At 26.0% G+C, this 16,133-nt stretch overlaps 1 protein-coding gene across 2 annotated transcripts; it reads left to right on the top strand.

The window, feature by feature from the left end:
- Positions 1 to 804: 804 nt before the first annotated feature.
- LOC112591640 (GTP cyclohydrolase 1) lies at positions 805 to 15,578 on the top strand. Of its 2 annotated transcripts, none has more exons than XM_025335518.1 (5): positions 805 to 1,257; positions 1,525 to 1,734; positions 11,262 to 11,459; positions 12,569 to 12,653; positions 15,160 to 15,578. In XM_025335518.1, the coding sequence occupies exons 1-5, from the start codon at positions 1,089 to 1,091 to the stop codon at positions 15,287 to 15,289; spliced, it is 792 nt and encodes a 263-aa protein (XP_025191303.1). In that variant the 5' UTR covers positions 805 to 1,088; the 3' UTR covers positions 15,290 to 15,578. The 2 variants fall into 2 exon arrangements, with proteins under 2 accessions (XP_025191303.1, XP_025191304.1); XM_025335519.1 differs by having other exon boundaries at positions 806 to 1,245.
- The last annotated feature ends 555 nt before the right edge of the window (positions 15,579 to 16,133 follow it).

Raw genomic sequence — 16,133 nt, 5'->3', positions numbered from 1 at the left:
TTTTCCATGAAATACATAACATCGGTACATTACAGAATACGCGTTGTGTTTCGATTATTATAATCTGAACTAAATTTTTTAAAACTTTTATTGTCCAAATAATGATTATAATTATTATCAAAATATTTGTCTTAGATATATTATTATTATTATTATTTAATAGTGATTAGTCGGTTAGCCGTTAGGTCAGCTTACGGCCAAACGTCGAGATTTTAATCCCTATATGCCGGAATTTTAATAAAACAAAATCGTTATTTACAGTTTATTTGAGACGTATTTTTAAACTGAGAGAAAACAAACAAATCCACCGATAATATTTACTCAAAAACACTTCAAAGGCTCTTTGCAATGCACTTCTATTTTGACAAATATCAATACCACAATACTTAGTCATCAATTACATTATTTTGCGTCGTGTTAATTTATACGATGCATTGACGCTTTATAATATCATACTTCAAACCTGACACTTTTCTTTTTCGTTAAAATCGACAAATTCTTTGTCGCATCACGCGCATAATATTATAATAATATATGTATGATATTGAACGGTAACTCATATCATTTATTTTAATAAGCTTCATTTTATTCTTTGTCATTTTACATGATTACATAATTTCCATACCGTTGTCGATCTTTCATAAAAGCCAAAGTCGAAAACCACACGATTACGGAGTGTGTACGTGAGTAAAGGGAAAGAAAGAGGGAGAAAAGTGCGAAGTTGACAAACGATACGCGGCGGCAGTACTTCTATATACTTCCCCTCTACCACTACGCATATAAATTCGTACGGCGCGCACTCTTTCGCACACGCGCGCGTCGCTCCTCCGAAGACTCGATCGGACCACGAGAGCCACGGTGATACTCTCCCGGAATCGCATTCAGTGTCGTACGCTGACCGTCACCAGACGTCTGGCTCATTTTCGCATTCATTACCGCTTAAGTCCCGTCGATCGTCTTTTTTCTTTTTCCTCTTCCATTATATACATAATATTAATATAAATTATATATCATTATTTATCCTTTTCTCTGTCGCTCCGTTCTCCACCGACCGGTGTTACCTACTCTGTTGATAAGACATTATAGCCATGGCCGCGACGGTTTCCAACGGCAACGGTACTGATGTGGTGAGCTTACTAAAAAAGAACAAACCTCCGGCACTAAAAAAACTGTCGTCTTGGAAGGACGAAAATGACTTTGACGATACGGGCAACACAAAAACACCTAGAACTTCCACCACGCCGGGTAAGATGCCGGGTACGATTACGATAATTCAAATTTTAATATTATTTTTAAAATATTATAACAATGATAGTTTTGCGTTATAACATTTTATTATACTTTCCGATGACGAATGTTTGTATATAATATACACTGCACATACGCACAGACTTTTATCATGTGTTTAATTGAGTGTACAGTAGAACTCCATTTTTCGCCACAACCCATAGATGTGCGCGTGTATATATATGTATATGTTGTGAGATAACAAATTTGTGTCATGAATATGGTTGCTGTCCACAGGTCACGAGAACTGCACGTTTCATCATGACTTAGAGCTGGACCACAAGCCTCCTACCCGTGAAGCCCTTTTACCGGACATGACTGACTCATATAAAATGCTTTTGAGCGCGTTGGGAGAGAACCCCGAGCGTCAAGGGTTGCTGAAGACTCCGGAGAGGGCTGCAAAGGCAATGCTGTTCTTTACGAAAGGCTACGATCAGACGCTGACAGGTAATTTTATATAGCGTTCGATTTAGACCATTATACAACAGTCGTTATAAATATTATAGGTTATTATGTATACAGAGTCAACCCATATTAATACATTATTTATTTGGTTTTGAGGTTTTGAAATTTTAAATAAGTATCAACATTTTAGGAGAATATTTAGAGATACTTAGATTTAATTTTAAGATTCTAAAAGTTATACTATAGTATTATCATATCTTACATTAATATATAGATAATTTTATAAATAAAAATAAAATTTCTTCTGACTCAAATCACACATCCATTACTCAACTTTTTTTTTTTAAGTGATTGAATTGAAAGCACTAAATATATGAACTAGAAAGAAAAAGAAAAAAAATGAATACTTATTTAGTTTTAAATATAGATACTCATACTCTGGGACAATATTTAAAATACGTATTTGATTACTTGATTAAAAATATTCAAATACTATGACATGATTACTTTACAAGACTGGCTAAATGTTTCTTAAAATCAGAATTAGTAAAATTACTTACATAATTAATAGAAAAATGGTTGTAAACACTGAAAATGTTCAGACATGAAACCAAAGTATATTCGTGTAGCTCACGATTCTTCCAAACAGTAGTAATTAGTATGATACATTTTCCATATTTATTACTATACGCTTACACGATATATATTATCATATCAGTTTCTACATTAGATCCTAACGTCGTAGTAGGTAGTTTAAAAAAAAAAAATCATATTCACAACAACGTGTACGCATGGGCATAAATTATAAGGTGTGGCTGAGGAGCATATAATAAACTTAACCTTGCACTACTGGAAATAACTTGTATATGTGTTCCTGTATTATTATTTTGTAATTGGAGAGAATAAATTTGATAAATAATTAAATAAATTGGTTGTTAATTTATTACAGCTATAATGTGAGTGGTGTTAAAACTTAATTTCAGGAAGTTGATATTGATATGTTTTGTAGTATATAGATGTAGATGAGAGAATTTATTATGATTGATGGATTATTTTATATTATTTTTCAATATGTCTGCAGTTTTAGATTTATTTCAAAAAATAATAATAATAACTATAAAATACAATTTATTATATAAAATAATATATGTGCTTTTACAACTAATTAAAAACCATTAGTTGTCATATTTTATCTTTCATTGACGAAAATATAAAATAATATATCTCTTATCATTAATTAATAACCTGTTTGAAATAATTGGTGGCTATATTTTAAAGCTTGTCATAATTGCTATTATCACTATAAAAAATAGAACAAATGTCAAGTATAAATGTTTGAAAGGTGATATCTAAACGCTAGAATAGAAAAATCGTTCTGGCCGACGTTTATTTTTTTAATTTTAGTGTAATACAAGATTGTGTCATATATGAAAACATGAAATCAATTAATTGCATGATCCTAAATAAATTACGAAATAATTCCATGAATAGTAAAAATACGAAACAAAGTAAACGAACTAAATGTTTATCACACGATAAAATTATGAGACCAGTTTCACAATAAAAAAGTAATTTTAAGAAGCTTATAGCTTAAAAAAAATACATAGTGGTTTGCCATGGATATTAGCTTTTTTTTAATAAACGACTTTCTTGTCTATCTATAACACATTAACACAACTCTGTGCAGCCAACTCTTTCTCTGCGATCATCTTAGGTATAATATGTTACATGCGTTGGCATAATAACTGCGTGAAAAAAACCTGAGGTCGTTGTATATGCTCAAAACATTTCCAATGAAAACCCAACCTTGATATTATTAGATATACATTATTCGTATTTTGGCCGAGGAATCCTTTTATTGCTTGTACTTCATCTGATTAAACAGCAAAGTGTAGGAGATTTCGAAAACATTTTCCCGTAATTGAATGTGCTAGTTTCTCGAGATAACTTCGCGGCTGTCTTCTAGATGATACGTATGTGGAAAAGGTTTCGTGGTATTGAATAATACATGAATATAACTGCAGGCCCATTCCCACCCGCCGCCACCATTGACTCTTCAAAACGCGATTTTTAAGTGCATTACTGTGTTATTCATTAAGCCAGGAAAAAAATGTAGGGCCAAGCTCAGACATCACATTATGACATCATAATAAAACGCATATCGTTTTTACCGACGTGACGTGACTACGTAAATCACTTTAAACAATAATTATTATTTCGATCCGTGTTTTTTGTGTACAAAAAAATAAAATCAAAACAATAAGCGACAACGTGAAAACTGTTTGATTATGGTCATTTGGCGTACAACATATTTTCATAGACAAACACTGTATTACTGCATACAATACAATCAATTTATAATCATTCATTAATTTTTCATTTTTTCACAACTTATACAGTAATCTATAGTAATCTATTAATATAACTAGACATACGCAGTATTGTATTTATTACAGAGTATTTGATGCAATTTAATTATTATTTTATATTTTTGCTTATTTTACAAATATAGGTAGAAATAAAAATAAATAAATACTTATTTAGAACATAGTGAGTACATTAGATTATGCTAAGTAAAATACAAATTTACACTAAATTACAAAATTTTAATTGTGTTCAACATATTAACAGTCAATTCATTCTTCTTAAATCAATACAAATTACTATTTATAATTTTATTAGATATCTAGTTAAAAAATCTCTTACTAATTTAAATCAAGTAAATTTACAATTAATTTTACATTTAATAAAAATTAATCAGAAAATGATATTAAATATATTATGATTTATAATTATTAATTACGCGTGTAAAATGAATTATAAATTAACTTTAACTCTTTTTTTTGAATTGGAAAGAAAATCATAAAAAATTAATATGATTTTCCGAATAATTTAGCCACGTTAAATTTGAACGTAAGTTTGCTTAACTCATAACGGTGTAAATAAATGTTAAGTTGTTCTATACACATTTTCGAAAAATGTGTAAATACGTAACACTAAAATTTTACCATTTTAGGATTTCAATGAATAGAATCATCATAGATTTTTATTGTATTAAACTAAGTAGAAAAAAAATTATAGACATTTAATCGATGTTGTAACATTTTAAATTCACTTAAACGCACAATGCTATTCATACTCAGAAAAAAATTAATAAAAAAAAAACATCTGTTTTTAAATGTGTTTCATACAAATTTAATAGTACCTAATCAATAAAATATGCTGGGAATATACGTCTTGAATAAATTAATTACTTCGCAATAGAACGCAAATACTGAGTGTTGAATTCTGCTGCCATCTTAACCACCTCATGCATGAGTTACAGGTATAATTATTTTTATAGTTTTAAAATAATGACCAATAATTGGTAGATATCAGTTTCATCGGTATTACAGTGTTAACAAGGATAAATATGATATTTAAAATTTAAATTGCCTGTTAAATGAATTATTACGAGTAAAGATTTTCTATACATACTGTTAAATAAGTTTATGTCGTTTGTGACGTTTTTCGAGTGTGGGGGGAAGAACTAATATAATTATAACGCTATAAATTACATCACGTTCGTGAATATTAAATTCTATCATTACTTGACGGGTTAGTTTCTACTGCTACTGCTGTCGCTACTGCTATATATTACGTAGCATTCATTAGCTTTCAGTAATTTGATTTTGACGTACAATCATAGTAGTGAATAGTTACGAGAATACGGTTCGTTTTTAAACACCTATTTATAAATGCATTTTAAACTACCTACATATGTTATATACTTGGTCATTTATACTGTTTTATGATTTGATCGTAATGACAATATAAGTAAAATTAAAACTAATAAAAATTAAAAAGTTGTTTTCCAATATTAAATAATAATATTAATTTTAATTCTTTAATAATTGTATAGCATGATTGCATGAAGAATAAGATGTTTTAATTCGCTAAAAGTCAAACATTATAATTCGTCGAATACCGAAAAATCTATGTTTTAAATAATACCTATTTTTAAATTAATTTTTAAAATAAAACGATTACCTACATTCAGAAAAATCTACCAGGCTACGCTACGACCCATGAAATAAAATCAATAATTTTTTTTTTAATTTTTCGACTGGATTATTTATAACACTCTGTTAAAGTAAATTAATTTGTAGTGTCATTCATTAATCGATACACGACATATACGTCTAATAACAATATTATTATTATTCGATTAATTTATTAAGAATAGTATTCATCACATATTAATTGTTAGACCCAAATACGATATTATTGACTTATCAAAATATTTATACATATCTATAATATACAGTAGATATACATAGTAGATGTACTCACACGGCCATACGGTATAATAGTGTCTAGTGCACAATTTTCGTAATAACCCTGAGCGATAATGTGTACGCGTCAATGCTTAAGTATTATTCTATATACTACATAGGTATACAATTTAATACCTAATTAAATATATAGATATATTAAGTATTTGCCATTTTCGTTATGTAGGCAATACGATACAAACGTACATGATAATACCTTATACCGTGGATGGACAACTCCCTAGAAACCACAGACTACCCAGATATCGCATGCCACTATTATAAAAATACATGCACCAATATCATAATTCATAATATACCTACACGATTGTTCACAGTTCACGCTTATAATTTGATCGTTCTCGTACCGTTTTGCATCATATTACCGAACGCGTATATATTATGTAAATGTAACAAGCTCGAAATAATACGTGAAATTGTACACTTTCGTTCTTTTAAAATGTTTAATGGTTTTTCAATAGCTACTATTTTTTTAAAATATTTACACCTCAGTGAAAATCAACTCAAATTATAGTGATTATTTTACGTACAGTATTTTATTTTTTTTTATCTTGAGTTGTTTTATTTTAAATTTCAAGACTATATTTTTGCATTATTTACAATTATAGATTTCAAATCAGACTTTCGCGAACATTGATTTATTCTTATTCGTTCAATATTATTTCAATTACATTTTTTTAAACATATTTTCTGGTTATTGGGTATGAGTGATTGAATAATAATGCGATTATTTTCTTTAAAAACGTCAAAATAAATATATTATATATTAATTATTAGATTTATGTAAATTATTTGTAAAACTGTAAGCCCTTCTGTTTTTATTAACTACTTTATTTATATATATATATATATACGAAAATAATATTTCAACATTTAAACTTATCAATTGTATGAGTCAAGAGTTTCTATCATATTTTACATATATATTGATGAATAATATACATTATGCATAAAATACGAATATATGCATTTTATGGTCTTAAGGTTATTAACTTCAACGTATACTGATAATAATCAAATACATAATATTATATACACACATATTATTATGTATAAGTGTATGAGGGTCTGCGTGTCCTTCGCTCATTCTATGCTCTCTAAAAACAATAAAGGTACTGGGAAATGCCTCGGGAACTATGTCGATTTATTTATCGTCAATGTTTTTCTCTGAATTTTCATTACATGAATTCAGTATAACACTTCAGGCTATATCATTTAATAATATTCAATAGAACACGTGTGAGTTGGACATTATTGTGTAAAAGGTCTAATAATTCTGAGTGTGAAGTAATTTACAACGTATATTATATTAACGTTAAACAGTATATGTTAAAGAATTTCGTATAATGATTTATTAACGAAACTGAGAAATTGTCAATCTAAAAATATTAAATTGATGTATTAAAAAAGAATTCAACTACTAATACTACGATTACGCTGTTGGGTATATATTTTATTGGTTCTTAAGTATTTTTTTAAATAATATACGTACATATCGACCCGATAATACTGATAAACCGTCTACGCATTGTTACCTTGGCAACAGCAAATTGAAAATTGCCATCATTTCTAAAACGGGACGGAAAAGCTTTTAAATCATCGTACTTTTGAGGTATTCTACAATAGTGGTCCGGTTACAAGTGGTTGTCGACATTCTGATTGAATGCCATATCCCTTTTCCCCACCTTCCACTGAAAATATTATATGGGTATTATAGGGGAGATTTGTATTAACGATATTATATTATGTACATATTTTTGTAACAAGCCAATTGTGAAAATATTGTAATCAGTACGCATTATTCTTTTTTATAATCTAACAGATAAATTTAATTAATTATCACCTATATATCAACAAATAATTGACATTTTTTGGAATCACTCTGTCAAATCAACAGTATTTATCCGTCAATAATAAACAAAGTAATTAATTTTATTTAGTCTATAGTCTATACTTAACTCTTTACGTACTTACTCCAATTACTTATTTCAACTGTATAAAAATATAAATTTTAAAAAAATAACACTTACAAATTCGTATAATGCGCAATTGAAGAAATTAAAAACTCAAACGATTAATTAAATTATATATTTTAAATTAATGTATCTTCAATCATTTGTTCGATTATTTTTTATAAAACAAAAATATTAACACATGTATAGGTATAAATTAAAATTACGATTAAACATATATTTAATAAATAAGTATAAATATAATTATAAATAAATAAAAATAATATATAAATATTGGATACAAAAAGTAAAAACATAATAAGTACTTTTAAGATTTTACTGTGAATTCTAGTCAGTATCACTTTTATATCATAGATTTCATATTTAAATTATGTTTTCTCTTCGCTGGCTTTATGTGACTGCACAAAGGGTAGCAATTACCATTTCTGAATTCTGAGTAAATCTTCAAACGCATTATCTGACGATGACATTTGACGTATAATAGATTGTAGGACGTAGGTGTACTATAAAGCATCCACTATGTCCGCTGTGTTAATCAATACTATTAAAACGAGAGACAAAAATTATTTTTTTTGTTTTTATGAAAAATAATACGGTATTACTATTTTATACAATTTATACAAAAAAAACCAGTATTAGATCAAAAATCATTATTTAAATCAAATCAATTTTTTTAATAAATAATTTTTAATATTTAAAAAAAAATAGATATTTTGTTTTTACAATTAATTATTTATTTTAATGCTTATATCTAAAAGTATAAAATCAATTACGTGTCTTAAATACAAATTAAATTCAAACACAAAAATATAATATACATTGATTCATTTTTTAATTAAAAACCGTTAATTATTAATTTTAATTTTTTTGTAAAATAATTTACATTTTAAAAATTTGATAATTATTAATAAATAAATATTTACTAATATTTTCATAGTATGAAATTTTATAAATATAAACAGGTTTTTCATAAGTATTGCTGTAACATATTTTAAAAGTAAAATTGTATTTTAACAAAATTGACTATTAGTTTAACCTACCGATTACATAGTACCATACAATGTAGGTAGATAATCTATAACAATAAAGATATCTACACGATTTAATATGCATACATAATTCAATAAATTAAGCTCAATATTATTTAAAAATATTAATATAGCATTTTTACTTAATAGCTAATAACTGAAACGTAGCTTAATATGACTGTTCGTAAAAACATTTAAAGTTCAAGTCTTGCATAATAAATTGATCGTTAATAATTATGGTTAATCTATAATATTATATCGATGAAATGTGTTTTTGAATTTAATATTTTGGACAATTATTGATTTTCTGAAAAACAATAGACTATTTGCTCGGGCTTACAACTACTGCAATGAAACTTTTACGTACAATGGTCATCAGTTCATCACCAATGATTGAAAGCCAAATATTGACTTGTATGTAGTTAATAAGAGGTCGCTGTTCATCAGTGGTGGCTGTTGATATTTAAATAAGACTAAAAATAAAACTACTAAATAAAAATATTACTGTTTTATTTATTTTTTTTAAACGCTTATTTTAGAAATTCCCTTAAAATTCATTAGATACTTGTCTGCAGTTTATTATATTTTAATTAAGTACTACCTACTTATGACTTAGTGATACTTTACAAGAAATGGATTTTTATACTGAATTAAATTCATATTTTGATGGTATAAATCTCGTTACACAGATTTTCAGCCATCGTCTTCAAACAATGTTTTTTTGTAGGCAATAATGTATATGCAACAGTGAAACGTATTTAAGAATTTTCAAAGGAAAGGTGATGCGATTTTATTTAACATATAATTAAACATGAAAAAAATATCCTATATTATTAGATCATAGACAAAATTATTAAGGTGTATAAATGTACATATTATTAAATTTTACTTAAAGAGTACTCCCTATTATCCTCGACCACTGTAAATACGCCACAGCTACACACGCAGTAGGTAAAGTTTACCTAACTTTAAACTTTTAATAACCCTCAAGTCCAAACTATTCCATATCGCATAATTCCAGGCCATATATATTATTTACCTCTAATCATTCGATTCCCACGCATATGATGGTCTTAGTAATTGTGGATTAAATTTTAATACTTACCTTCAATATATTATTAAGATGACGTTATACTCACATGTGTTCTCTACATCCTACAAAAGCTCGACATAACAAATTTTACGTTCAGAACACTGTGATATTTTTTTAATATGAGAGTAAATTGGTTTATTCAAAATTTTAAGGTAAGAATATTATTTTTGTCCCCACGTATAGTTTTATTTTATATTTTAATTGTAAAGCAAAATAAAAAAAAATTTAAAAATTTTCATAACTACCTTCAAAGCTTTAGATGATATTTTATTTTATAATAAATAAATTTACACTAGTATTTAAAACAACATATCTAGTAAAATATGAAATATTTTGTACAGAAAATTTGATACATTATGCGTTAGTAAGAGGAGACAACATAAAATAATATATAAATTCCAAACAGATGAATTAGTTAAAAATGGAATATTTTTCGTTCGATTAAATTCGAAATGAATATCTCAAAATATAATTTAATTAGAACGATAGATAATATTTCATAGTTAAAATCTCTAAAGTTTAATATAAAGATACAATGTATCGTTAATTTAGCATGTTTGCATAGATTTAACAAATACCTTTGCATATTTACAATAGTGATGACTCATCATTATGTTATTTATAAACACTGAAGTACTGTACCAGAAGCAAATTAAAACATACTCGTCTAATATGATAGCACACTTGTGCATTAAAATTTCATTATTTAGAAGTAGTTATCTCAACAATAATACCAGATAATTGACTAGGAATCCATTAGAAAGTAAATTAAATTTCATTATAATGATATCATTAATTCAACGATAATTAAAATAATATTATAAAAATTATAAATAAATCAAAACTTTTTTTTTTTAAATAGTAATAATTCGTAAATATTACTAGAAATTTATTTAAAAACTAATCATTGCATTCCTAAGACAACGTTTAATAAATAGTAGGTATGGCATTTGCAGTAATGAACCAAATAATTAATCATACGCTAGGAACGTTCATAATTAAATTTATAAGAATTAAAATTTATATTTTCAAATCCTCGAAATGGAAAATTACAAATACTATTGCAATATTTTCATGTAAAAAATATTTTATTTTTTTTTTTTAATTGATAAGTATAATTTTTTTAATGTATGTGTTTTAGACGTTCTTAATGATGCGGTATTTGACGAGGATCATGATGAAATGGTTGTGGTGAAGGACATTGAAATGTTTAGTATGTGTGAACATCATTTAGTTCCATTTTACGGAAAAGTTTCGATTGGATATTTGCCGAAAAACAAAATTTTGGGCCTCAGCAAACTTGCACGCATCGTGGAGATGTTCAGCAGAAGACTTCAAGGTAAAACTAAACAAAATTGAAAATACCATGCATATAATATTACCGATGTTGTTTAAATATTAGGTATTTATTAGACAGATAAAAAGGGTTTTTTGTACCTTTTAAATATTATTGATAAAGTTTTAAAAACGATTGCTGTACAAACTTTACTCAGTTCATAACTTTAAATTGGAATTCAATTATTAAAATTGAATTTTTTTTCAAATAATGGTCGAATAATATTTTTAAATATTAAGTACAAGTATAATTTCTAAATAAATTATATAAACCATTAACTCAAATAATAAGGTCTAATCTAGTAGAATTATCGAAATATCATACCATAAAAAACTATATCGAAAAAAAAAATAACAAAATAACTGTATTTCCATTTTCCATTAAGATAATTTAACATTTTTACAAATTAATAATAACATTACTATTGTGAACCAAAGATTTAACATCTCTTCAATATAAAATATAAACAATCAATACAGTATATATTCATGTTTATCAATTTATTTCTAATTTATTTTAATTAATAATTCAATTCAAGAGAACAAAATGTAAAATAAACACACGGCTTCTGTTCGATAATAAAAAACCTATCAGTCGAACTGAAGAAAGCTATTATTATATTTTTATACACAATTCGTCTAAAATTAATTGTGCTTTAAATTAAATAAACCTTTTAATTTGTACACAAATTATAATTTGGTGTTATACTAATTTGTGATATAAAAATTTTTTAAAAAATATGAGAAATTTTCAATATCATAAATTTGCGTTGAGACTGATAGGTTTATTAGTTTACCTGATCAAAAAATGGATTTTAATCTTATTTTAAAATATATATTATGCATAAATTAATATTAAATACTAACGGTTAACTTCTCTTTTTTGTATAGAATATTAATCCAAAGTCACTAATTCCATTACAGCTACAGCTTTTGATCTAATTTTTAGAGAAAAGCTTTAAAAAAACTAAAATAAAATATATATTGATGGACTAAAATTTTTTCCTCTCAGTTTTAAAATTATTTAGGAATAATAGAAATAATTTAGTGTTGTTCCCTCCGTTTAATATTTAATTAATTAATAACATAATTTTATTTTTTTGTGTCTGTTAGTTCAAGAGCGATTAACTAAACAAATTGCTGTGGCTGTCACTCAAGCCATTCAGCCTGCTGGAGTTGCCGTAGTCATTGAAGGAGTGTAAGTTAATTTTTATTTAAAAAATACTTCTACATATATGGTAACGCTGCCATAACTTTATAAAAAGTTCAAATTATTTTCAATAGCAAATTATAATAGTGAATAACTTACTAGGCTTTTTATGTTTGAATAAAATAACGCAGAAAAATTTACTGGTATGCTACATAACCAGCAACTGATGTAGAAATTATTTTACATGGCACGTAAACATGAGCACAATTTTTAAAAATAAAATAGTTGTTATTTAAAAAATTTCACTACATCATTTTTAGACAATTTTCATATTTAAATGCTGGTCATCTAATTCATTTTATAAATTAATTTATTTAAATAAACACTCCAGAGATATGTAAACCTGGCAAATTTACTAATAAATAGTTAAATAAATAAATATTGAAATAACTGATTTTTTTTTAATCAATTAACAAAATAATATCAATCCATCCTATACGTATATGAAGTTAAAAACATTCTGTAATCATAATTAACTTAGTCTGAGACATAATTTTTTTGGGGCAGGGGGTGAGTGCAGGGTATGCATTCGGACCAATTTTTTTTTAAAACCTTTTTTTTTTAACTTTAAATTGTCAAAAATAAAATTTAACGCCGATGTAGGTACCTAAATGTTTTAAACCAGATATTGAATCATAATATTGTTTTATGATAATGAATGTTTTATATTTTTAACTCGATGGTTTGTTATTAAATTAAATTTAAGTTGTTAAATTGAAATAGCAAATGGAAAACTATAGAAATATGACTTAAGTAGACTGTATATTGTGTCGTTGTGAGTATGGGTACCCGTAGAATAAATTTCCGGTTTTATTTAACTAACTATATTATATAATATTTCAAGTGTATTTGTAGTTAGGTTAGATATTTTATTATTAAAGTGCTTATATACTCAAATATATTTACCAAGTATAAATACTACTAATAATCAAAAATAAGTACAAATATAAATATATTAAAAGTACACATAATTAGACATAAATAGTAACGATGGTGATTTTTTCATACTAATATAAGTGACATTATGAATAAATAACACAAATATTCTACAGAGTAGATATTTCATATAGTTAAAAAGATAGGTGATTTAGATGGCTATTTAAAGTATAGCTATGGCAATGAATATTGAAGGAAAGAAAGGAAGAGGAAAACGATAAATTAACAAAAAAATATAACCAACAGCAAAATACGTCTAGATAAATTACTTAATTGTATTTTAAAGAAAAAAATTATTTACCATTAAATAACACATCAATTGCATTTTAAATTATAGTTATAGACATTGAATACAAAGTGACAGTAGTCAGTAGGTATAATAAATTGTCAAACAAATGATCTGTGCTTTTTGGATTAAGATTAAACCTTAAAAGTTTTTCTACTTTAATGTTCAAAATAGTAATACTAGGTCTTTTTCTAATTTATTATGAAAATTATAAAAGTTCCAGGGTTTAGTGATCAACGAGATTGATTTTTAAAATAAATAAACAATTTTCATAAGTCGATGACCTGTATAAGAATACCATGGGCCTATAAAGTGTTTTAAATAAGTTTTTATCGTGACTGATCAAGTTTATTAACTTTTTATTTGTGATTAAATTGTTATTCAATCAATTTAAATTATGATAACTATTTTTATTGTACTATACTACAATAATTATATATTGAGTTTGTGTTTACGGGAGTATGTAAATACTATATTGTATTCCTGAGTTGTTGTTTTTGTTAGTAAAATTGTGCTTTGGAGTTTAATTAATATGAAAAATTCACTTGTTAATTACGTTAAAAATAAACTCGATAATAACTTGTAAAAAATGCCATAAACAAGAATAATCAAAATTATAACAATGTACTTACTTAGTTATTATTTGAACGATGAAATGTAGTATAATATAACGTTATAAGTTCATAATATCATTATATTAAACAATGAACTGAAAAACTATTCATATCTATTCCAAATACTTATACGAATAGATATAAAGACGAATAAAAAGTTATGGTATTGCCATTTATTGTTTTGAAAAACAATAAGGAGGCAGAAGCCAGAGGGAATTTTTAGGCATAATGATATTATAAAAAAAAATTTTAAATATAATGGATTGGCACAATGGTATCTGGTGCAGCATCAATACATCGAAAACCTCATTAATTATAAATAATATTAATTAAAACATTATTGAACAAAAATAAAAAATGAGATTTAAAATGATTTAAAAAAAAAAAAAAAACATAATATTTTAAAAACGATGCTGCTGATGATATTCGGAGCACTCGGATTTTATAATATGTAGATTCAGTGGAGTACAGTAAGGGGCTAAACATTTGATACTGGTCCTGCTTTTAACCTTCAGCTTACTTGATGCCAATCCATTATAATGTCTTATAATTCGTAATTATTATATTATTACTGCAGTAGCCAAATACACAATAGAACAAGTAAGTATAAAGAATGACATGATAATTGTTTTTTTTTTTTTTATATATCTTTTATCAGACACATGTGCATGGTCATGAGAGGCGTGCAAAAGATAAACAGCAAAACCGTCACGTCCACCATGTTGGGAGTGTTCAGAGACGACTCAAAGACACGTGAAGAATTTTTGAACCTAGTCCAGTCAAATTGAATTTTGTCAAAACAGCATCAACATTACATTCACAAAACATTACAACAGCGAATCTTTATAATCCTAATGGATTACTATTATCATTCGTACATATATACTTAAATAATTTATAAATATATATGTATAGCGTTACATAAACTTATTAGTCACTCACTTACGTATACACAAAAAAATAAATATCTACTGGAATATGTGTGCACACTTCTGATTAAAGCACATAATATATATTATTCACATAAAAGGCTGGGCTTTAAAATTATTAAAAAAATATCAGTTAATTGTTATTAACTTACATAATAAACTACTTTCTTGATAACATTATTTCTAAAGAGTATACCTACCTATAAATTTTAACTAATCGTTGTTTTAATTAATAATATAATCCGTTTTCAACTTAATTGATTAATTCTAATCTTTATTTCGTCTTATTTTTCTTTGAACTTATTACGTACCAAACAGATATTATTCACATTTTTCAGTATTAACGAAATGAAAAGAAAACGAAAAAAACTGATTTACTAATACTCAAAATTGTTTATATTAACATATATACGTTAAAACTTAGTATTAATCGAAAATTACCATAATCATTATCATCTACTATAATTATTGGTAAACTATTAACCAATAAGCCCTGGTTGTTTATCTGCTCCCTCCTTTTCCCTCAGAGACGGGCCACGTGTTAATGTTTGTTATTTAAAAAATCTATAATAATTGTTTGTTTTTATATTTTTGTCGAAATGTTATTGTCATAAAATAGATTTTATTGTTCTGGTTTGATTAATACTTTATTATAACCAAATTGTATTGAAAAATAATATATTTGCTTTGTGCACGGTTTGGT

The sequence above is a fragment of the Melanaphis sacchari genome, unplaced genomic scaffold (assembly GCF_002803265.2).
Source record: "Melanaphis sacchari strain LSU unplaced genomic scaffold, SCAv2.0 Contig13_pilon_pilon, whole genome shotgun sequence".
Taxonomy (NCBI): Eukaryota; Metazoa; Arthropoda; class Insecta; order Hemiptera; family Aphididae; genus Melanaphis; species Melanaphis sacchari.
Note: the sequence above shows the minus strand (reverse complement) of the source record. Positions and strands in the feature narration are given on the sequence as shown.

Excerpts from the sequence above, each read along its gene's own strand:
- LOC112591640 (XM_025335518.1), top strand. The coding sequence starts at position 1,089 with ATGGCCGCGACGGTTTCCAACGGCAACGGTACTGATGTGGTGAGCTTA. Across the intron at positions 11,460-12,568 it reads GTTCAGCAGAAGACTTCAAG|TTCAAGAGCGATTAACTAAA; the intron begins GTAAAACTAAAC and ends TGTGTCTGTTAG. Across the intron at positions 12,654-15,159 it reads GCCGTAGTCATTGAAGGAGT|ACACATGTGCATGGTCATGA; the intron begins GTAAGTTAATTT and ends ATCTTTTATCAG.